At 39.7% G+C, this 24,868-nt stretch overlaps 1 protein-coding gene across 1 annotated transcript in view; it reads right to left on the bottom strand.

Annotated features, from left to right (window-relative positions):
• The window catches only part of LOC124863503 (protein sidekick-2-like), a 146,695-nt gene that overhangs the window by 22,791 nt on the left and 99,036 nt on the right, over positions 1 to 24,868 (bottom strand). The window contains exons 9-28 of the mRNA XM_047357890.1: positions 24,652 to 24,846; positions 24,117 to 24,233; positions 23,661 to 23,828; positions 19,961 to 20,063; positions 19,016 to 19,192; positions 18,628 to 18,764; positions 17,835 to 17,982; positions 16,604 to 16,744; positions 16,119 to 16,300; positions 9,605 to 9,720; positions 9,174 to 9,369; positions 8,970 to 9,068; positions 7,965 to 8,156; positions 7,720 to 7,841; positions 7,500 to 7,609; positions 5,727 to 5,877; positions 1,823 to 2,060; positions 1,322 to 1,437; positions 1,021 to 1,210; positions 282 to 380 (exon numbers count right to left, since the gene is read on the bottom strand). Coding sequence (XP_047213846.1) covers positions 282 to 380; positions 1,021 to 1,210; positions 1,322 to 1,437; positions 1,823 to 2,060; positions 5,727 to 5,877; positions 7,500 to 7,609; positions 7,720 to 7,841; positions 7,965 to 8,156; positions 8,970 to 9,068; positions 9,174 to 9,369; positions 9,605 to 9,720; positions 16,119 to 16,300; positions 16,604 to 16,744; positions 17,835 to 17,982; positions 18,628 to 18,764; positions 19,016 to 19,192; positions 19,961 to 20,063; positions 23,661 to 23,828; positions 24,117 to 24,233; positions 24,652 to 24,846 — 2,997 coding nt within the window. The remainder of the gene's footprint in view (positions 1 to 281; positions 381 to 1,020; positions 1,211 to 1,321; positions 1,438 to 1,822; positions 2,061 to 5,726; positions 5,878 to 7,499; positions 7,610 to 7,719; positions 7,842 to 7,964; positions 8,157 to 8,969; positions 9,069 to 9,173; positions 9,370 to 9,604; positions 9,721 to 16,118; positions 16,301 to 16,603; positions 16,745 to 17,834; positions 17,983 to 18,627; positions 18,765 to 19,015; positions 19,193 to 19,960; positions 20,064 to 23,660; positions 23,829 to 24,116; positions 24,234 to 24,651; positions 24,847 to 24,868) is intronic.

Below are 24,868 nucleotides of genomic sequence, written 5' to 3'. Positions count from 1 at the left end.
ATGAAATCAAAGTGAATAAATTTGGTAATATAGCTTAACCTCAAACCATGCAGGGACAGTCTATGGGAATTCATTTTTAATAGTAATTTTTTTTAAACATTAAATATTAGAATGGAACATGTTTTTTATCTACCTTTTTTTTATTTTAGGTCACATCTTGCTTTCTGTTTTGCACCTTTACAAACATATTTATAGTCTCTCATGCATCATGTGCAGCCCTTTGAACTCCAATGCTGCTTACATCTCAACCGCCTTGCCTTTACCCGACCAAATAATCTTACCGAGTATAATACCGTTGGGCTGCGCGGGAGGTTGCCAGATGAGCCTGACTGATGTGGTTCTGACTTCTGGGAACAGGATGCCAACCGGAGGGCCTGGTACTAAAATGTCAAAAATGTATTAATAGTCCATAGAGATTCCTTAATTAATAATCAAAATAAAATAGGAAAAATAGCAACAAAATGTTGTTTACACACACACACACACACACACACACACACACACACACACACACACACACACACACACGGCAATAAACACATGTTGAATCAAATATTAACTTTTACTTATTTATTTTTAGCATGCCATGTCCTGGAAGCTTAAGGAAACCAGAATTATTATTACTGTGTATACATATATATACACAGTATATATAAAACAAAAGACCAGTACCAAAGTTGTAAAAATGACAAAAATGTATACAGATATAAAAACAAAGTAAAAACAATGAAAATTTAAATAAACAAATATTCTAATAAAGATTAAAAAAATTAATTTAAAATAAGAAAATATAATAAAAACAACTTAATAGCATGACAGATAGAAATTTTGACAATGCTGCATAACTGACTTTATCAAATTCAAGTCACGTTAGACCACATCAGGTTCAATGTTTTTTTTTGCCTATAAAGGGGACTGTTACAAATATAAAGACACAAAAATAGAATTTTCTAAGTTGAATTACTGGTTTGGAATGAAAGAAATATTTTGTTCATGTAATATCTGGTTTGTCATGTTTACCATCATCCAATGTCCTCTCTAGAATAGGAGGCGAGCTGCTTCTTCCATCTCCAATTCGCGTGAAGGCCAGGACTTGAATCTCATACAGAACATACTTGCCCAGACCAGTCAGCTGGACACTATGACTGTTGTTGCCCTCTACTGTCCAGAAGTGGGGTGCTGTGTCTGAGTCCTTCTCCTTATACACAACCTGAAGGATGTGGGAGATTTACAAAAATGTGATTTCTGGAAAAAAAAAAAAAAAAAAAAAAGATTTGGAGCGAAATGGGTTTACTATAGATGAATGTAACATTAAAATGACCTTGTATCCCAGGATGAGTCCATTGCGATCTGCCTCTTGGACTTCTCCCCACCGCACCAGGATGCTGCTGGAGGTGGTGGCGAATGCTGACACATTGGTGGGACCACTGGACGGCACTGCAGCACAAGACTGTAATGTTTTACTCCTATTCAAAAAATACTTTTAGGATCTAAAATTATGGAACCTAAAAGCAGATAGTAACAGCAATATTTACTAATTATATTATATTCACACGCTCAAAGGAGTGGACAGAAGTATAAACTTTTGACCCGCTCCTTCTCCTGCGTCATTATTCCCATCACTTCTTATTGATCAAGAAAAACATACTTAATTTAATACAAAATTTGTAATCTAAAACAACACAAAAAGAAAAGTGAAAAAAATAAAAAAATAAAGTACATTCCATAAAACCCCGTGACTATCATCTTAATACAATAATACAATGGGCTGTAAAATAAAAGGTAACAATCATAGTAGTCATTCATTCCTAATCATCCTCACCAGACTCCCTGGTTCTGCCATGAACTGCTTGGCTCCAAGGTCCAGACCCAATGCCGTTGACAGCCTGCACTCTGACCTCGTACTCCGTCCACTCTTCTAAGTCCTCTATGGTGAACTCCCTCTCCAGCCGGTCCATGATGATGTGAGAAAGAACGCCCCCTCTTGATCCTGCTTTGAAGTATTGGATGCGGTAGCCGACAAAATCTGGATTGCCATTGTATTCCCACTCTGGAAGAGGCTGAGAGGATCGTTTTGTTTGTTTTTTAACTCCCCACACTCAGGTAAAACCAATGTGAATTACATTTTACTTGTCTGGGTGCATAATGAAGTAATAACACATGAGAGGGTGCACTTAACAACAATCTAACAGCACACAAGAGGCATCAACAAAAACTGTGAGAGGCAGTTTGGAATTTATAAAGTGGTTTTCCGTGCTTAACCAAGTTAATGCAGAATTATAAGAACATTCATATAAGTATAGTGGCTCTCAAAATAATTCACACCCCTGGTAAAATGTCTATTTTGAAACGTAAAAAATTAGACATCAAAACTTCTCCACATATAATGCATATATATCATGTACAATTCAAGTAAAAAAGAAAACAATATTAGAATAAAATAATTAAAAATCTGCAATAACCTGATTGTATTTATGTGCGCAGTATAAAACTAAACTTTGTTAAAGTATCTTGTGAATGATTTTTTTTGAAAATGTTTGTGGCAGTATTGGCCATCATTTGCAGTATTCAGGCAGAAAATGGGCAGAGAGAGAAGGGGGGAAAACATGCAGCAAAGGTTCCAAGGTTGGGAATCTAACCCCAGACGCCTACGTCGAGGACCAACAATCTTCATATATGGGTCGCACATTCTACCTCTGAACAATACAATTCCCAGTTGTTAATGATTTAAAAAAAAGAAGTGGTCAGGGAAGCTGCCAGAATGCCGACAGCAAAACTGAAGGAACTGCAGAAATTTCTAACTAAAGCGCTGGTTGTGTTCAATATGTTAAAGCAATCTTTAGTATTCCTCATACAGGTCCTTCTCAAAATATTAGCATATTGTGATAAAGTTCATTATTTTCCATAATGTCATGATGAAAATTTAACATTCATATATTTTAGATTCATCGCACACTAACTGAAATATTTCAGGTCTTTTATTATCTTAATACGGATGATTTTGGCATACAGCTCATGAAAACCCAAAATTCCTATCTCACAAAATTAGCATATCATTAAAAGGGTCTCTAAACGAGCTATGAACCTAATCATCTGAATCAACGAGTTAACTCTAAACACCTGCAAAAGATTCCTGAGGCCTTTAAAACTCCCAGCCTGGTTCATCACTCAAAACCCCAATCATGGGTAAGACTGCCGACCTGACTGCTGTCCAGAAGGCCACTATTGACACCCTCAAGCAAGAGGGTAAGACACAGAAAGAAATTTCTGAACGAATAGGCTGTTCCCAGAGTGCTGTATCAAGGCACCTCAGTGGGAAGTCTGTGGGAAGGAAAAAGTGTGGCAGAAAACGCTGCACAACAAGAAGAGGTGACCGGACCCTGAGGAAGATTGTGGAGAAGGGCCGATTCCAGACCTTGGGGGACCTGCGGAAGCAGTGGACTGAGTCTGGAGTAGAAACATCCAGAGCCACCGTGCACAGGCGTGTGCAGGAAATGGGCTACAGGTGCCGCATTCCCCAGGTCCAGCCACTTTTGAACCAGAAACAGCGGCAGAAACGCCTGACCTGGGCTACAGAGAAGCAGCACTGGACTGTTGCTCAGTGGTCCAAAGTACTTTTTTCAGATGAAAGCAAATTCTGCATGTCATTCGGAAATCAAGGTGCCAGAGTCTGGAGGAAGACTGGGGAGAAGGAAATGCCAAAATGCCAGAAGTCCAGTGTCAAGTACCCACAGTCAGTGATGGTCTGGGGTGCCGTGTCAGCTGCTGGTGTTGGTCCACTGTGTTTTATCAAGGGCAGGGTCAATGCAGCTAGCTATCAGGAGATTTTGGAGCACTTCATGCTTCCATCTGCTGAAAAGCTTTATGGAGATGAAGATTTCATTTTTCAGCACGACCTGGCACCTGCTCACAGTGCCAAAACCACTGGTAAATGGTTTACTGACCATGGTATCACTGTGCTCAATTGGCCTGCCAACTCTCCTGACCTGAACCCCATAGAGAATCTGTGGGATATTGTGAAGAGAACGTTGAGAGACTCAAGACCCAACACTCTGGATGAGCTAAAGGCCGCTATCGAAGCATCCTGGGCCTCCATAAGACCTCAGCAGTGCCACAGGCTGATTGCCTCCATGCCACGCCGCATTGAAGCAGTCATTTCTGCCAAAGGATTCCCGACCAAGTATTGAGTGCATAACTGTACATGATTATTTGAAGGTTGACGTTTTTTGTATTAAAAACACTTTTCTTTTATTGGTCGGATGAAATATGCTAATTTTGTGAGATAGGAATTTTGGGTTTTCATGAGCTGTATGCCAAAATCATCCGTATTAAGACAATAAAAGACCTGAAATATTTCAGTTAGTGTGCAATGAATCTAAAATATATGAATGTTAAATTTTCATCATGACATTATGGAAAATAATGAACTTTATCACAATATGCTAATATTTTGAGAAGGACCTGTATATATAGAATAAGGAATAGGACTGTAAGACAGAAATCTTTTATTTCAAAGAAAACATCCAGGCTTCCCTAAAATCACCCAAAGCCTTGAGGGAGACTGTTCTATTGTAGCCAAACTTAATCTTTGGCACACCAACAAAAGAACACAACACCCTTAGTAAAAGATGGTGATGGCAGTATCATGCTCTGGGGTCACTTTTGTGAACAGTTACAAGTACCAGTCAGTATGGGCCTAAATCTTCAGGTCTCTGCTAGAGAGCTATAAATGAAGAGCAATTTTATTTTTCAGTATTACAGTGAGTTCAAGCATTCAACCAAATCAACTAAGGAATGGCCTCATGAGAGGTAAAGTTTTGCAATGTTCCAGCTAGAGTATGGAACTAAATTTGATAGAAAATCTGAAGGTTCACCTGAACATACCTGTGGACAAGAGATGTCCTAAAAACTTTATAGATTTGGAGAATCTTTGCAAGGTAGAATGAGAAAATATTGCCAAATCACAATCGCAAAACACAATTCAATAAAGTATTAGTTTAAAGGTGTCACTATATGAAATATTTCTTGTTCCTTTACATTTTCATGGTATCTATTATGATTTACTTTAGTTTTTAGCGCAACAGCCTAAAAAAAGGGCCCACCTTTTAAAATATCCAGCTATAGTACAGGTCACAGTCAATGAGCTATGTAATCAACCTGCAGAGCAGATTCCACTGTTGACAACCTTCTGTTTCTTTAAATCCAGGTAGATCCTCTCTGTTTAATAATGTAACAGCTGCAATAATATGATAAACCTCTGTGACTCACGTCTTAAGCGCCGTGAAGGGATGTTAATAGACAGATGAGGTAAAGAATATACTGCCAAATGCTGATGCAGAACAAAGCCTTCCCAAGGACACAGAATGTCCGGGTTTCAACACCACTATCAGTACTATTGCATGTACTCATTTATCTTATTAAAAAGCCCCAAGAGTCCAAGAACAAATTTATGAAAGCGCTGAAAATGTCCCTGAATGTCAAACTTTAGAATACCTAATCACCTAAATCGAGTTTTTACTAAGCTTATCTAACAACTCAAGGACATTTTGCCAATTTCTTTTTAGTTCCATCATTACATTTAAAGAATATACACAAAAGAGACATTAAAAGAAAATAAGCCATTTCAAATCGCTCATCGCAAAATCTGACAAATGTCCCTGAAAATCTAATTAAACAAGCCAGTGTCACGCTGTCTTTATGAGAAACAGTATGCAATGAAGTCATACCACCCAGCGAAGCCACAGGCTGGTCTCACTGGCTGTGCGCAGGGTCACGTTGGCAGGCGAGATGTCTGGAGGAGCTTGTAGCGTCTGGATCTTCCTGGAGGGCTGACTTGGAGGACTGGTGCCCACAATGTTCACCTGACGCATCCTAAACCTGAAAAAAAGGAAACCCGCTGTTAGTAAATACGTCGCCATACTGAGTACTTTGTCATAATATTAGGATTGTTTAATTTGAAAAAAGAACTCAAGCATGATTAAAGAAGATAGTTTGAAACAATATAGTAACATATTGGGAAGACTTTGACAGTGCCTTTCAAAAGTATTCAGACATGGGATTGTTTTAGACCAAAGATTCATCTTATTGGGATTTATGTGAGACACTGACCCAAAACAGAGCATGAGTGCGAAGAAGAAAAGGATGATGGATTTGAACGGACCAACATCTAAACCTTTCCACTATATCTCTGGCTGCACATTTCCTTTTTTTGTTTTTCTGTAAGGTGTACTTTTACGCTAGTCTCAACTCTTTTTTAGCATCTCAGGTTTCCTTCTAGGATTACCCAATATTTAGCTTGATTCATCTACCCATCAACACAGACGTCCCTGTCCTGGCTGAAGAATAGCATGATGCTGCCTTCACCACGTTTCACTGTTGGGTTGGTATATTAAAGGTGATAGGCTGCCTCGGTTTCCCACCACACAAAACATTTTTCATGGTCTCAACTGACCAGGTCACCATTTTCCACATGTTTGCAGTGTCCCAATACATGGTTTGTGGCAACTATGTTGTCACCCCTTCCTAAAGTGCCGTACAAACAGTTTTCCTGTTTACAGATTCTCCCACCTGAGCTGTAAACCTTTGTAGTTCCTCCAGAGTTACTGTGGGTCTGTTGGCTGCTTCTCTGATTAATGCTCTCCTTGCCTGGCCTGTCTTCGTAGCCCTGCAGTTATGTCACACTCTCTGCATTATCAGATGATGGATTGAATGGTGGCAGTGAGATATTGTTTTATAACCTACCCTTGTTTTACAACCTTATCCTGACATGTCTGCTGTGTTCCTTGGTCTTCATGATGCTGTTTGTTCACTAATTCAATTAAATAAGGGGAAATTTAAATGTTGTTTTAACTGGAACTAACCAAGTTTCTTCAAATACTCGTTTTAGATGGTTAGATGAATATTACATATAAGTAGAAACCGTATTTACTAAGTTGACTTCAGAAGGCAACTGGTTGCTCTGGGTTTTATTTAGGGTTGTTAGAGAAAAGAGGGCTCAATATGAATGCATGCTGTACTTTTCAAAAAACAACTTTTTGAACCAAGCATCATTATTGTCAGTCAGTCAGTCATTTTCTACTGCTTATTCCATAGTGGGTCGCGGGGGAGCTGGTGCCTATCTCCAGCAGTCTATGGGCGAGAGGCGGAATACACCCTGGACAGGTCGCCAGTCCATCACAAGGCAACACACAAAGCATCATTATTGTATCACCATAAATTAACAAGCTGCTTTGTGTTGGTCCATAACACAAAATATCAATAACATACGTTGAAATTTGTGGGTATAACGCTACAAAATGTGGAAAACCTTTGGGAATTAGAATGTTTTTTGCAATATATAATATTTTTAAACATACATCTAAAGAAAATAATACCAAAAGGCAACCTATTTAAACTTACAAAAAAATAAGATATTTTCTGTTGTATTTGAATAAAGTGGGAAGTATGCTTTTTATATGCATTGCATGAATGCAACAGTTTGTTGGTATGCATATGTGCACCTGTAGAAAGTATAAGGGTTCAGGTCGAGGACCTCCAGCGACCTAGCATCAGGTTCATTAGCCAGCTCCTGAACCATCAGCCACTCTTCGTTTTCCCCAATTATACCAATCTGAAACACACAGGACATGAGCTTGCATAATCAGCTAAGCAAATGAAACTGACAAGAAACCAAATTAATGAATGCACTGTCCTTGATATGTTAAAAGTGAAGTGTCATACCTGAGCTTCAACCAGCCAACAAGAAATTGACGTCTTGCCATCATAGCCGGGTTTGAACTGCAGGTTGACCGAACGTGGGCCAATGTTAGAGATGGCCAAGTTGGTGGGAGGACCGGGCAGCTCTGTCAAATAATTTTTTGTTTAAACCAACAAACAAATCATGCATCACAGCATAAAAGCAGCTTGTTGTTCAATCCTTTTCTGTAATTGTCAAGTTACTTCTCAACTCTCTTTTCAATACTGACCTGGAGGTACACCAGAAGATATGGTCGATGCAGAAAGCTGACCTTGGCCTTTTGAAGTCATGGCCGCCACCTGAATGGTGTAAGTAGTGAGGGCAGTGAGCCCTGTAACCTTATATTCCTGAGTCAGGTTGGGCAAGTAATGGGTCACCCTGGTGTTGGTCCTGTTAAACTCCTCCCAGGAGATACGATAACCTGAAATACATAAAAAAAAAAACCTGCAGCATAAACCAAAAAAACTGAGCACTTTTAGTGCCCCAAAGGAGGGATTAAAACCCTTCAACATTGAAACACATACTTCAATATAACTTATTAGGACTAGGAATTTAATCTCATTAAAAATACAACTGTTCTGTGAAGACCTCAGAGGTTTATTAGAGAACATGAGGGAACAAACAGCATTATAAAGAGTGAGGAACATAGCTCACAGTTCAGATAGAGATAGAGGTTATATTTAAAGCAGACTAAACTTATAAATCAATACCCAAAGTAAGACTGAGACAAATTCAGTTAATCCATAATCCAAAACCGCCACACCTGATGGACTAGGCAAGGAGAGCATGAACTAGAGAAGTCGCCTAGAGGTAACTCTGGAGTAGCTGCAGAGATCCACAGCTCAGATGGGTGAATTGGTCAAATATGGCAACTATTAGTCAAGCAAATTTGTACTTTAAGCAAGAGTGATCCAAACATTTCTGGCACTACTTCACCTACTTACAAGGTGCATGAGGAGTGGCAAACATCTGGTGAGGTTAAGACACCAGCGACAACTGAAGTAGTGAAAAAACAATTCATTAACTGACTAATGTGTTTCGGATTGTGGCCAACTTGATTTTCCCTGATGATTTTGGTGCACTGTCAATACATACGGTTACTGGAGTGAGTCAGTGGAGATTTTACCTCACCAATAAAATATATTGAAACTTGTGTTTATAACAAGACAAACTAGGAAAAGCTTTAAGGATTTAAATTATTTTGCAAAGCACTACAATAATGCATTTTAGCTACCTGTAAGAATGCCATTTTTCTCTTGTGGCTCCTTCCAGCTGACTTTTAATGAGGTGTCCAGGATGTCGGTGAAACTAAGGTGTCCCACAGCACCAGGGGCTAAAGGTAGAAAACGAATGTCTAATTAAATAAAAAAACATCAGTCTTTTCTTTGATTATTAATTAAATCAATTCTGAATAAAATGTAATATAAAAAACACATACTATCCTCATGTGTTCGTAACCGCTGAGGGGGGCTACGGGGTCCATCTCCAGGGGTAGTGAAGCATAATACTGAAGTATAGTACTCTGTGAACTTCTTAAGACCAGAGATGTAACCCACATGAACACTGTCCTGAAAGTTGGGTCGCACCATAACCCCTGTGACCTCGTTAGAGCGACTGGGTTCCCATGCCAAGAGCTGGAGATGAGGCGATACCAAACATGGGACATTGAGCAATGAATGAAATAAAAAAAAAAAAAAAAGGTTATAAGCAATTCACATCAATTAGTCTCATAACAAGCTGAATATTAAATTTTCAGCACAAACATTCTGACAATGATATATTATTGGTTCTTTATAAGATGAAGGTAAAAGACTGCCCTGCTACCACTGACCACTAGAGTGCACTAGTTGACAGAAAGGAGGTGCTCACCTTGTACCCCTGGTTGATTCCATTGATAAACTGAGGACTTGGGGCACTCCAGGTAAAACGCACAGTGGTGGAGTTGACAGCCTCTGCTTTTACGTTTCCTGGTGGCACAGTGGGCACTGATCCAAATAGAGGAGAAAACAAGAGATTCGAGGAGGCATAGGGATTAGATAAGACATAGGGAGACAAGCAAACGGATACAAAGAAAGAGGAATGGTAATGAGATGGGGAAAAGGGGATCTTGAAGTGTTACAAGAGGCATTCTTTTCAGACTGGGCTTCCATTCAAAGCGTGAGAATAAGGGTGAAGGAAGCTGTATTTTGGCTCATTTGGGAAAGTAAGAACACACCAGTCAAACGGGATGTGAGAGCGGTTGCCTCAGGCGGCTTCCAGGTAAACCCTGCAGCAGTTGATTTGAAGTGAGCATGCCATTCTGATGTAACACCGGAAAACAGTTAGGGAGTTAAATATTAATGACATTGATGGGACCATATTGGTCTTGATGTTCTTGCTGCATTCTCTAAGCTAAAGAATATGAACACCTTTGTCGTTGACGTTATTCAATAACATCTCAGAAGATGAAATCCTTTTTTTTTTCTGCAGTGAAGGAAAAAAGACAGAAAACTGTGAAGACATAATTTTTTTCCAAAACCAGTCTTTGCTTCCTAAGGAAAGTAGTTCATTAGTTTATCTAAGCTGATTTAGATTTTTAACTTACTAATTAAACAGGTACTGCATATCACAAAAAGAGTAAATTTTTACAAGGTTTTAATAACAATGAATACCTGTAAGACAGAAACCATTAATCCTGAAACATGTAAAGTATTTTGTAATCATCTGACTGCGACAGATTGACAGAAATAAATGCCATTCCTTTTCTAATAACAGCAGACATTGTGTGGCGGAAGAAAAAAATATTCAAACATCATATGCAGGGTGATAATTGTGAAAAGAGGCTGAAAAATCTAGACATAATAAGTTTGAGTAGAGCTCAGACCAACTAACCAAGAGCCTGCATCATGTTGCCAATAACATGCTAAATAACTTATATTATTTTCCTCTACTACATCTGCATGCAATGTTTCAGAGTTCATTAACTGTGTACAAGGTTAACAACACAGTTTTAAAATCTGACGATATAAGAATTTTGTTTTCCAAGTCTGCCTGCAAAATAACCTTATCTGGACAGGTAGAGGAACAGTTACGGGGGGTTTATTTATTTATTCATTTTTTTATGTGAGCTCGAGAGAATATTTAGTGAGTTTGATGCACCATTCTGTCCTCAAACACTTGATTTAGCATGACAAGGATTCACAGTTATGAGAATGTTTGGCCTTTTAATACTTTAAAGGGCCTAAAACTAAATAAAATATTCAACACTTTAGGTGCTCTGTAAGGAAAAGACTGTTGCAGCATTTCCAACTAAATATTAGCTTTGATGTGACTGGCCAACATATTGACCAAAGCAAGCAAAGACTGGGTTATCTGTTTTTCTTGTATAAGAAGCATTTTTATGAATCACTCCCATTAGTGTTCAGATTTATACCCAACAATAAAACTCTATAGACAGTCCGGATGGTAATGTGTGATTTAAAGGCTGAGCTTGAATATTTTCTAAAGAGCCAGACGTTTTAAAGCCTACTCCCTTTTGGAAGCCACATAGATTTTGGTGATTTATATTAACGGTGACTTTGATACTCACAAGAGTAAACAGGGCAGACAAGGAAGACGAGGATATTAGAATCAGTAAGCATGACGGTACCACAGAGTGCAAATGGCATATTCTAATTATTTTACCCAGCATGAACAAGTGGAGAACAAGCCATCCAAAACCAATTCCTCATGAAACATGCAGAGGTATGTCACAAGAGTGACACTTGTCAACCAAATGGTAATTTGTTAAGAGTTCAGAACAAATATTTTTCTACTTCGGCAAGAGTTGTTGCTAATATGAGTATCCATGTGCAAATATATTCGATTTTGGTGTAGATAAGGAGTGCGTTTGGTGGAATGTGGTAGAATGCAAACACATTTAAACCTCTTCAAATAATACATTTAAAATAATACATTATATTTGTAGAAGCGCCTTTCTAGGCTCTTAAGGTTGCTTTGCATCAATTACGGTACATAAAAACAACAGAAATTAAATGATTCCAGGCAAGCATTAATAAGGGAAGCTTGCCAGGAATATTTTGGATTTTTGTGGCAGTTTTTTCAGATCAACCATTTTTAAATATGTATCAGACAAACATAAGCTGAGTAAAGTTGTAATGAAAGGATGATTTCATTAAGGAAAAAAAACTATCCAAATTGACCTAGTCCTGTATGCAAATGTAATTGTTAAATGACAGAATATATATGATTTACTACATTTTTGATTCAGTTTGACTTGTCACACCCAGTCCTGATAACTGTCAGACCTGTAAAATCAGGAAATCACTTCAATAAAACCTGTCCCTGTTCCTGACAACAGGAAGTAGGGTAACATATATAAAAAAAATCAACACATCATGCCCTGATCTAAAGACATTCAAGATAAGATGAGAAATAAATGCACTGAAATCTATCTGCAAATGGTCATAAAGTAATTTCCAAGACTTGTAGACTCTACCAAACCAAATGAGAGCCATCATCCACACATTGAGAACACATGGAAAAGAGGCCATTCTTCCCAGGAGTCGCCACCTAGCTTTAGCGATTTGTCAAGGAGGCTGCAAAAGAACCAAAGATGACCAAAAAAGCCTGTCTCATATTTGCTAAAAAAAACATCATGATGATCCTCAAGCCTTTTGTAAAATGTGTGATGTCTGGGGCTACTTTGCTGCTTTATTAGCAGGATTACTTGTCACAATTAACGGCAAAACCTGTAAAAAAATGTCTGGCCATTATTTAGTGATCTTGAGCTCAGTACTGCAGCAGGACAACGATCTAAAACACAACAGCAATTCTATCTCTAAACATCTCTGTGTGGCCTAGTCAAAGTCTGAATTTAAATTTGCCTGACATGCTGGGGTGTGACGATTAACAGGCTGGTAATGTTTGAAAGCCCTCCAATGTGGTTAAAATAAAACAATTAAAACAAAGACATCAAATTCCCCCACAGTGATGTAAAAGACTAATTGCTGCTCAATGCGAATGCTTGATGGCAGTTGTTGCAGCCTTTTTTCACAAAGGCCAAGGTTGACTGGGAGCTATTTATTTCCCCTAAATTAATGAAATCATCATTTGAAAATGGCATTTTGTATTTAGTTGGGTTATCTTAGTGTGGTGTTAAAATTTGTTGGATTTCAAACATTTACGTGTGACAGAAAAGCAGAAGTCAAATACCTTGTCTAAACTTAGTTTAAACTACAGAAAACATTACAGGACCTCCAAAATGAGAAGAACTATCTATCTTTTTTATGCACATATATAAGGATATATGCAGTACTGTGCAAACGTTTTAGGCAGGTGTGAAAAAATTCTGTAAACAAACAATGCTTTCAAAAATGGAAGTGTTGACCATTTATTTTCATCAATCAACAAAATGCAGTGAATGAACAAAAGAGAAATCTAAATCAAATAAATATTTGGTGTGACCTCCCTTTGCCTTCAAAACAGCATCAATTCTTCTAGGTACACTTGCATACAGTTTTTGAAGGAACTCGGCTGGTATGTTGTTCCAAACATCTTGGAGAACTAACCACAGATCGTCTGTGAATGTAGGCTTTCTCACATCCTGCTGTCTCTTCATGTAGACCCAGACACACTCCATGATGTTGAGATCAGGGCTCTGTGGGGCCATACCATCACTTGCAGAAAAGCCTTGTTCTTTTTTACGCTGACGATAGTTCTTAATGACTTAGGCTGTATGTTTGGGTTTGCTCACTTCGCATTTTATAAATTGATAAAAATAAACAATCATCATTTATATTTCTGAAAATATTCATTGTTTACAGCCTTTGTTTAAAGGATAGCTGTTTGTACAGCATCACACCTGCCTAAAACTTATGCACAGTTCTGTAGATACATGCATATTTTGTACATTATCAGTTTTTTACATTATCAGTTTTTTACATTATCAGTTTGCTTATCAGTTGCTTTTACGATCCGTGTATGATTTTGGTTTCTTTTGTGTTTTTTATTTTTCGTTGGTGTTAATTAAATTCCTACAACTCATTCCATATTAATTCATTCCTTTGTGCTTAGTGGGTTAGGCTTAATATATTCTTGTGTTCTGTTCAGTGTGCATTTTCATTTATTTCTCTTAGATCAATGTAGTCTTTCCCCCTTGGCTGGAAATTTATTTGTGTTTTAGTTCTGCTCCTTCATTGTTAATTAGTCTCTCTCCCTCAGCTTCTCTGCTTTCATTCTGCCACAACTGTACCTATGTCATTATCCACTTTTCTCCCAGTATTGAAGCTCACTGGTTTTCATTGTTAATTGCTGAATTCTTCCATTAAACTGCTTGTATTTCCATTGCCCTGTTACACCGTCTGCTTCTCTCCCCATGCCGCATGTCCTGTTCTCCTTGTGCACTTCTGTAAGCTTTCTATTATTATTAAAATCTTCACTTTGTTCATCCCATGTTCATGTCTACATTTTGCTGGTATGCTATTTTTAATAAATGTACAGTCATTTTTCCTTATGTTGTAAATTTACCCTTACTGCACAGTCTCTTATTCCTTTTTTTGGGTTTTATATACCGTATTTTCCGCACTATAAGGCGCACTTAAAAACCTTTAATTTTTTCAAAAAATGACAGTGCGCCTTGTAATCCGGAGCGCCTTATATATGGATCAATTGGTTAATTGGTTGATCCATACTGGTTGTACACGGCGCTCTGTCAAAATGTTTCAGTACGACTGGTAAACTACAAAGCCGCACCGCTTGCAGCATTACGGCTACCGTAGTCAGGGGCGTCGCCGAAGTAATAGCGGTAAACACCTGTACTGTGCTTACTCCTAGTCCAACACCACTTGTGTGTGTATAACGTTTGAATGTACTTTTGCAGGAATTGCCTGAACTATATGTGATTAGAAGCTCAGTGTGTGGGGTGTATGTTTCGTGTGTGTGTATGGAAGATGTTGACATTACTCCTCCGGACAGAGGTGGCGCTGTGTGCTGCCGTAGCTGAGAATCAAGAGTGAAGGAGTGACGTCGGTATTATTGTGTGTGTGGGGTGGGTAGAGACGGCGACCGGAGCAGCGGTGTATGAGTCTGTAAGCCCTGTGTTTTTACGTGCTGCAAAGTCATTAAAAAGAACCCCGAATCTCGTCAACAACTCAGTGTTTTGATGCTGTTTCTTCATCCTCAACTCGGCAACGTATGAGTGAGGGAGTTAACCCCGAGGAAACTAGTAACTTCGGCCCTGGAGAAAGCGTCTCCCCTGTGTCATCAGACTACGGTCAGGGGACAGAAACAGGAAAGGTTAACAGTACTAACGTTTGATTTAGTGCATCAAACTGTTTCTTTTACGTGTTTACTGAATCAGGGAAAAGTTCCCTTTCACGTTTTAACTAACGTTTGATTTCAACTTCAACTTCATAGACTCCAATGCATTCCTAACGTGCGGTTGGCTCTATTCAATAGAATTCTATGTAGAGGAGACCTTACCATGAGAGTGAATGGAGTTATCAGAACGCTGGTTTGTAGTGTATTAATAAAGTTTGACTGACTGACTTATCTGACTGTTTTGTTGACATTCTCTTTAGCACAGCTCCATCTAGTGGATGCATAACGCAACCCCAGTCAAACGTTTGACTGCAGTAGCTTCTATTCTATGCGCCTTATAATCCGGTGCGCCCTATATATGAAAAAAGTTCTAAAATAGGCCATTCATTGAAGGTGCGCCTTATAATCCGGTGCGCCTTATAGTGCGGAAAATACGGTACATATTTTTTTCTTTTGTGTGAATCTACATGCTTCCATTTGCCTAGCACTTTGGTGCTGGTACACCTTTTTTCTCACTGATGGACAATAAATGATATTTCTATTCTATTCTATTCTATTCTATTCTATTCTATTCTATTCTATTCCAAGGGCCTCTTGGAAAAAAAACAAAAACAAAAAGATGAACATACCATTCTTGTGTGTAATGAGGCAATGAGGAAGTTTGAGCTGCACAGGAAACATCTATAAAAATGTTTAACAACCTAAAAAAAAAAATGCTACAGGGCCAGTGAGCGGTGTCTTTAAAACCCTGCTTTTCTGTGTTAACTGCAAACGTCTAAAATAACCAACAGAAATACTGCTGCCTTAACAATGTGGGAACTTGTATGTCTTTTTGATGCTACTGGGGTGAAAACTAGCAAGAAAACTCTTAATTTGATCATTAAAATCATATTATTGCATAGATTTATAGACAAGTTCTATGCTGCAGGCTAACTATCAGTCCCAGAGAAACATTTAAGCATAGATTAAATGAAATGTGTAAAATTAAATAAACTTTCCTCACACTTAGTGGGAGTTTTTGATGCATAAAGACTATCTTTTATTTGAGGCAATTCAACTTATTAGTCCTGTGTGTTGCTTTTACCTCCTTGCAGGGTCCACTCGGTGACTTTATGGCTGTAGATGCCTGTGCCCGCTCCATTGTAGGCTGCCACCTCAATCTCATAGTTTGTCCAGATGATGAGGTCCTCCAGAATCAGGCTGCTCTGGTCAGGGTTGGTGATGTTTTTCATTTGACAATCGACTGGAAGCCCTGACAGACAGTACCTGGCAACATTGGGAGTAATTGATGGACACAGGAGGCAAGGATAATACAGTCAGACAACAATATTGGGAAGGTAAAAAAGAACAGAAATATAAAAAAGAGACTGTTAAAACAGGTGGAAGAGCTATTGAAAATTGTTACAAAAGCAGAGGTGAGAACAGATAAATGAGAGGAAGCTATTAATGGGAAGTACTTGTTAGAGCAAAATCACAAATAAAACCTAACACTTGTTATCGCATCCAAACAGAAGTTGCCCAACAAGACCCCCATCCTCCGAAAGAAAAAAAATGGCAGGCTGTCTTTACCTGATGATGTAGCCTTGAAGAGGTCCATTCTGGTGGTTCTCCGGTGGTGGCTGCCACTGGATCATTATGGACTGATTGGTGCGGCCACTTGCGATGACAGTCTGAGGTGGTGCGCTGGGAGGCTCCTCGGGTAGAGTCAGTCTACAGCAAAAAGAAAGCAACAGAGGAAAGAGAGGTACAAAAAGAGACAAGGAGAGAAGCCATGCATTAATTATCACACGTTTCTGCATATTTCTATCCCATTTCATCATAGTACATCAAGTCATGATAAAGCCTTGCTATTGTATTTCTTTTTTTTAAATCTCTCCATGAAGAAAAGTTGGGGAAGTGTGGTCGTGTTTTAGCCCAGAACATATTCCCCATGCTGCTGTCCGCAGAGGGACCACTTGCTGTGGCAAAGAAAAGATCAAAGAGGCCTTGGCAAAAGTGGAGCGCCACGATGGAGAGATTGATAGCAAAGAACAAGAAGGAGAGATCCATGAAGATATTCCTTTTAAGTCAATTTAAGATGACATCTTGATTTCTTCCCAATGTGCTGGAGCAGCCCTCTGGAGGAGATAAAGCAGAGTGTTTAAGATCAAAGAGGTGCCTCAGAAAAAGTGTTGCTCTCACTGACGCAGTTCCCCCTTGTTTTGGTGCATTCACGGGGGAATTCTATAAATGAGCGCTTGGTTGGAAAAGCTCCGTGATGGGCCTTGGTTGGTTTCACTTGTAGGTGTAAAAGAAACGAATGTTGACACGGACCATGTCAAACAATTGTGTGTACAGGTGAATAATATGAGATCTTGTCTGGGTTTGCCCTTTGTGAGATTGTTTGGTCTCGCTAATCGACAGAATCCACCTGAGATTTTGGGTGTGTGCCTCTTTAAAGCCTCAGTTTTCGCTCATGAAGCGCTGCAATGACAGTTCATATGAAGGAAAAAGATGAAGCTGTGTGAGCGCACCCATCAAATCTTCACAAAGCGCATTTTCAGCTCATTCACATTTTTTTCTCGGAAAAAAAGCCCATGCGAAAGCTTGCTCATCTCCTCCTCAATCGAGCAGGAGTGAAGAGCGAAACAAAAAGTGGTCTTACAGGATTTTCTATTGAACTGCCAAGAGAAGACGTGGGGGGAGAACAAGTTGTTCCAGGGCAATAAAAGCCCTCCAAGTGCAATACTTTCTCTGGACCAGTGTACAAATTAAGTTATATAGACTTCAAGCAGTGTTTTAGGGCTTTTAGAGCACCCACCGATCTGTCTCTTTGCTAAACTGGCCTCTGCCCACATCGTTGACAGCACACAGGCGGAACTGGTAGGAGCGTGCTGGGATGAGACCACCAACGACGACCCCAGTAGACTCAGGCTCAATATTTGCCAACAGTACTGTCCAAGGTGCATCTGAGATAGAAAACATAAGAGAAATAGAGATGTGAGAAACATCACCTAAATATTAAATCATTGTTTTGAGGATGAGGAGTCCTCAGGAGCATCTCTTCTGTATAGGCAAACTCAAATTTAAATTCTGTGTTATTTCTAGGTTATTATTGTGCACTATTGTTTCATTTTCTGTAATAATATTGAAGCTATCTATACAAACAAGTCATTTATTTCGCATGCACTCCCTCTAAAGATCAGATTGCAATTCAATTATCTAAAACCCAGATCCCATCTGCATCCTCAGATTCATTTTCCTTTTAATGAGTTGTCATTTTCTCAATTCAGCCAAAGCTTAAATGAGAACTGGTCGAACAATTTACCCTCTATGGGGAAAAACATTGTAACTTCTTTGATGTTATCAGGAGGAAAAATAAGGGAGATAAGAGCAGTGGACATTGACACAATTTAGTTTGCAAGGAAGCGAGCGGGTGAGACAATTCAGTTATACTGATTGCAGAAGGCATGAAAGGACGCAACTGACAATTTAAGGGAAACAATAGAGACATAATATAATAAGAGGGGCTGCAAATTAATGAATTGCACTAAAAATAAGTAGAAACCTCACTATAAAAGGATAAACAAGAAGCATTTAAAGTAAAATCTTACTGTTTTCAGAGACCTCCAGGATGTACCGGATAAGTGGGCTGTTGCCATCGAAGGCCTGGGCCCACGTGAGGTTAATGGCCCTCTTTCCTGTGCTACTCAGAACTGCCACTGGGTTCTCTGGAGCATGAGGCAATTGCCTGTATTATGCATATGTGTGTTTGTGAGAAACAAGTAATTAAGACAGGAGAAGTGCCAAACAATATATCTTAACAAGTAAGCTGTGAGCCTTCCATTCTAAATTTTGGAGGTGGCTCATCGATTACAGAGGGGAGCAACAATAAATTTCAACAGTGAAGAAAACATCCATCAATCATGACCTCCTCAGACAAAAGTAAGCAAGGAAACAACCCACACATCAAGATCGAGATAAGCTAGATAAGGTGCAGACCTGACTCGAAGGTGGGCACTACGGGAGTCATTGCCCCCCACCGAGGTCACCCTGCATGTATATGTTCCAATGTCGCCCGACCACGTCTGGGAGATGTGAAGGGTCCCGTCAGGATCCAAACGCAGGCGGGGTGACGAGTTCACGTCAATCACCGACCCGCTCTTCTCCCACACATACCTGCAGGTTTGAAAAGTGTGTCATACACACAGTCACCAGGACACACACTCATACACAAGCTTATGCATTTCCACAACACCTTTTACTCCAGTGTTGTGACAGTAAATCTGTTTTCCTTGTGTCAGATCATAGGGCAAACACAGAAGCTGCTGACACTGATGAAAAGCCTTGTGAAGTGGGTACCAAAGTGTTCTGAATCTGAAAAACATCTCTCTCTGTCTTTGCCACACATACAGTGCACAACATATTATCTAACCATTCCACTACATGTCATGTCAGACATCCATCCTCACATATGATCTCTCTTATGCATGCATTGGGCCATGCACGTGTCACAAGCCAGTGTGATTAATTGCAACTATTCGGGCTCTCTAGCTAATCTCCTCTGTGTTGCATTTAATTAAAGGCGCTGTCTGAGGTTATTACGCTGTTTACATATTCATCTGTTTACCCTGCAATCCGATCAATGTCGCAGGCCCACAGGTGACAGGCACTCTAATCACTGGGCTCCCAAGACGACATTTTGCTCCCTCAGAGACAGATGCGTGCTCTCAATCACGCTCACGACTGTCTCAGAAGTGAACTCAATATGATCTTTCGCTTCAGAATTTCCTGGTTGGAGGCTTTCCAAACCTGGATTACTACCACAAGATCTCTTCCAGATTTCATTAACTAATTAAATCCAACACTCATAATCGAGTTTGTTTTCCAGATAGGGAATGCTTCATGGAATGTTTACCATAAATTTGAAATGCAGCTGAGAATTACCTTACGGTGACGCTGAGATCGTGGGTCACACCACAGGTCATGACGGCCTTGGTTCCTTTGATGACACTCTGGTCTTGTGGTGGTTTAGTGACGCGGGTACGTGCTGTGAAAAGACCCAGAGGTTTATGCTCAGAGACTACATGTTTGAACAGTGGATTTAACAGAGCTTAGTGGACTGGATTTCATCTTTTACTCAGTGTCTCTCGGAAGCCGAATAAATCATCACATTGATTTCAGTGGGTGTTTTGCAAAAGCTGTTCAAGGACTGATAATTTGTATTCATTTACAGTGAAAAGCGTATGTTACCTTAGTGATTATAGCCTGAAAAAGAAAGAGTTATGGAGTGCAGTATCTCTACAATTTGGTGGAAAGACATAAACCCATTTACTGACATTCATTAATTCTTAAACACTTTTGTCAGTAATGAAAGCTTCAGGATGCCCCCTGTATGGAGAAACTAGTTGCAAGCTTTGCTCAGGTGAAATTCTGACCTATTCTCTTTAATTCTTTCCATAGATGTTGAGTTAATTGAATTCATTCTAGTAGCTTGAATATTTTTCTCTGAAACCAGGCAAGGGTTTACATGGCTCTGTGTTCAGGTTTGTTGTCTTGCTGAAACACCCGCTATATTTTCATCTTCAAAATCCTGATTGTTTGCAGTAAATTCTTATCAAGTATATCTGAGGAGGTTTCTCTAGTCATTGTTCCTTCAATCATTTGAAGTTAATCAGTACCGCAGCCCCGCACCATGATGTTTGTACATTATATTTCCACCGCCACTACATGTTTGTATAGTGTTTTGGGATTGGTGGGCAGTGCAATTTTTCCTCACAACATGATGTGTGCACTGATATCGAAAAAGTTAAATTTTACTTTCATCAGACCGAACTGCATTCTCCCAGTATTTCACTGATTTGCTAAAATTTTCTGCAATAAAATTTAACATGTTTTTTCTTCAGCAGTGGAGTTTTGTGCATTCAACACACCTGGAAAACTTAGCAGTGGAGTGCATTAGTTATGATTTTTTTGACACAACTACCACAAGCTAAATCAAGGGCTCTCTACAAATGGTCTTTAAAACTTCTCTTCAGCTTAATATTTTGACTTTGCTGTCATAAATATTACAAATTTCCATCTTTGAAATTGAATATGGCCCAACTCAAGAGAACATTCACAAGTTAAGGAATCCGTTGGTAAACAGTGCCATCAGTATTTTGCAACAATACAATTATACAGGTCCTTCTCAAAATATTAGCATATTGTGATAAAGTTCATTATTTTCCATAATGTAATGATGAAAATTTAACATTCATATATTTTAGATTCATTGCACACTAACTGAAATATTTCAGGTCTTTTATTGTCTTAATACGGATGATTGTGGCATACAGCTCATGAAAACCCAAAATTCCTATCTCACAAAATTAGCATATTTCATCCGACCAAAAAAGGAAAAGTGTTTTTAATACAAAAAACGTCAACCTTCAAATAATCATGTACAGTTATGTACTCAATACCTGGTCGGGAATCCTTTGGCAGAAATGACTGCTTCAATGCGGCGTGGCATGGAGGCAATCAGCCTGTGGCACTGAGGTCTTATGGAGGCCCAGGATGCTTCGATAGCGGCCTTTAGCTCATCCAGAGTGTTGGGTCTTGAGTCTCTCAACGTTCTCTTCACAATATCCCACAGATTCTCTATGGGTTTCAGGTCAGGAGAGTTGGCAGGCCAATTGAGCACAGTGATACCATGGTCAGTAAACCATTTACCAGTGGTTTTGGCACTGTGAGCAGGTGCCAGGTCATGCTGAAAAATGAAATCTTCATCTCCATAAAGCTTTTCAGCAGATGGAAGCATGAAGTGCTCCAAAATCTCCTGATAGCTAGCTGCATTGACCCTGCCCTTGATAAAACACAGTGGACCAACACCAGCAGCTGACACGGCACCCGAGACCATCACTGACTGTGGGTACTTGACACTGGACTTCTGGCATTTTGGCATTTCCTTCTCCCCAGTCTTCCTCCAGACTCTGGCACCTTGATTTCCGAATGACATGCAGAATTTGCTTTCATCTGAAAAAAGTACTTTGGACCACTGAGCAACAGTCCAGTGCTGCTTCTCTGTAGCCCAGGTCAGGCGCTTCTGCCGCTGTTTCTGGTTCAAAAGTGGCTTGACCTGGGGAATGCATCACCTGTAGCCCATTTCCTGCACACGGTGGCTCTGGATGTTTCTACTCCAGACTCAGTCCATTGCTTCCGCAGGTCCCCCAAGGTCTGGAATCGGCCCTTCTCCACAATCTTCCTCAGGGTCCGGTCACCTCTTCTTGTTGTGCAGCGTTTTCTGCCACACTTTTTCCTTCCCACAGTCTTCCCACTGAGGTGCCTTGATACAGCACTCTGGGAACAGCCTATTCGTTCAGAAATGTCTTTCTGTGTCTTACCCTCTTGCTTGAGGGTGTCAATAGTGGCCTTCTGGACAGCAGTCAGGTCGGCAGTCTTACCCATGATTGGGGTTTTGAGTGATGAACCAGGCTGGGAGTTTTAAAGGCCTCAGGAATCTTTTGCAGGTGTTTAGAGTTAACTCGTTGATTCAGATGATTAGGTTCATAGCTCATTTAGAGACCCTTTTAATGATATGCTAATTTTGTGAGATAGTAATTTTGGGTTTTCATGAGCTGTATGCCAAAATCATCCGTATTAAGACAATAAAAGACCTGAAATATTTCAGTTAGTGTGCAATGAATCTAAAATATATGAATGTTAAATTTTCATCATGACATTATGGAAAATAATGAACTTTATCACAATATGCTAATATTTTGAGAAGGACCTGTAAAGGGCTTCGGAAAGCTCTTGTGAAATACCATAGGAATGAGGGACCTGTTTACAGACTAGCAATTAAAACTAAACTTGCTGATATTACTCTACACTGATAGGAACAGGATTACTTTTTAAAGAATGACAGATTTCAGCTAGTGTTTTGGCTTCTAAGATGAGGAATACTGTTGAGGATCATGAAGGAGCTGTATCAAAAAGTGACAATTTTTTTCAGAAGTTTTTGAGATTTTCCATCTAATTGATTTTTAGAATAGCCCTATTGTTTTAACCTTAAATAGATTTGCTAGCATAGTGGAACTACATGTGGTGTAAACCCATACTACTTTAGTTTACCTGAACAACATTCTTCTTTATGACTGCTTATCAATAAGATTTTTAGCTTTCTTCTTCCTTCTGGTGCTGACTGGAAAGGATTGGGCTCATTATATGGTGTGCCATCTTTATGTCCTGTGTAATTTTTAGCGCAAATACCAAGCAATGCAGCAGGTCTGCAGGAAACTGTCAGGACTTGAGTACATAGCAGCTTGATTTTGAGAGGGTAGATTTTATCTATTTATTTATGATTAATTAATGATTTACAACAAATAGCAAAACAAATAAATGAACTCAATCTAAAATGACAGACAGATTTTACAGAAAGGTCTGGGTAGCAGCTTTTATTTATGGAGGTATTTTATTCGATGTCTTTTTATGTGTGGATTACTTTGGTTGTCACTGAAATCTGATGAAAATTTCATGTCATTGTATCATTGGAACGATATACTATGAGAAATACAATCATCTGTTTATTATTTATTTAATAAAGAAATTTCTAATACAATATGTGTCTCTTAGAGTAGTATGTGTCTGTTTCATTTAAGCTTACCCCACACCAAGAGGTCAGCTGATGCCTCATCAATACCCCTTGAATTACTGGCCATGCAGGTGTAAGTACCAGCATCAGACAGGTGGGAGGGGCTTATGAGCAGGCTGCCCGACTCGAGCAGGGTGAATCTGGGCAGCTGTACCGAGCCACTCGCCAAGACGCGTTCACCTGCAGGGAAGGGGCAGGAGTGATTGGTGGTTTAGGAAGGAGAACAGGAAGAGAAAGAGGGGAGGATGTGGTGGGGCACGAGGAAAGAGTGATTAGGGCATTGGAAAAATGTCACAGGAAACAAAATAGGGGGTTAAATAGTACACTAGAATTAAAAAGACAAAGCTTAGTTGGACAGTATTTATATTCTGGATCTTTTCTATAGATCTTGTGTAACATTGGCAAGTAAAGAAAAAATGCAGCATAATGACCACCCCACAAGGAAGCCCACGCTGTTAGCCCACGCACCTTTCTGCCAGGTGATGGCTGGGCGCGGGGCTCCTGAGGTCTCACAATGCAGAATGACTGACATGCCATCAATCACTGCGCTGTCAGAGGGGCCAGCGGTGATGTTGGGAGCAATACCTGGGTGGGATCAACCACACACACAATGGAACATGCATACATTCAAAGAAAATCAGGTGAGACAGAGGTGATAATGAGAGACATAAACAGCTTTGTCCTTAATAAAGCAGGCGGCAGCTGAGAGCTTAATAGACTTGACAAAGGGGGCAGCCATCAGGTCTCATTCCCAGCGACAGCTCTAAGACTCTGACAAGCCGCTCTCATCTTGCTGCTTCTCCTGCTCACAGTCAAATTCAAAAATAGGGCAATAATTGCACATGCTTCCAGTGTTAGAAATCTGGTAATATATAGATCGATTGTGTCAGTGGAAGGATAGAGAAAGCGACAAAAAAGGATTAAAAATGAGACAAGAGGAGCAGATTTACAGGTTCAGAAATGGAGAGACTGAGGAAAAATTTGAATTTCCAAGGAGACTTACTTGTAACGGCCAAGTATGTGTTTGTCTGGATTTCTCCTGCGAGATTGCGGGCGAAGCACTGAAACATTCCCGTATCATCTGGCAGGAGGCCGTTGATCTGCAGGCTGCCTCCAACCAGCACCTTGTATCTTGGGATCTTCACTGGGCTGATGGGCAAGGCGTCTTTATACCACACAATGTCTGGCTGTGGCATTCCTGCAGGAGAAGATTTACTTCC

This window comes from Girardinichthys multiradiatus, chromosome X (genome assembly GCF_021462225.1).
Source record: "Girardinichthys multiradiatus isolate DD_20200921_A chromosome X, DD_fGirMul_XY1, whole genome shotgun sequence".
In the NCBI taxonomy this organism is placed as follows: domain Eukaryota; kingdom Metazoa; phylum Chordata; class Actinopteri; order Cyprinodontiformes; family Goodeidae; genus Girardinichthys; species Girardinichthys multiradiatus.
The sequence above is the reverse complement of the archived record's forward strand: the minus strand, read 5'-3'. Positions and strand labels throughout refer to the sequence as shown.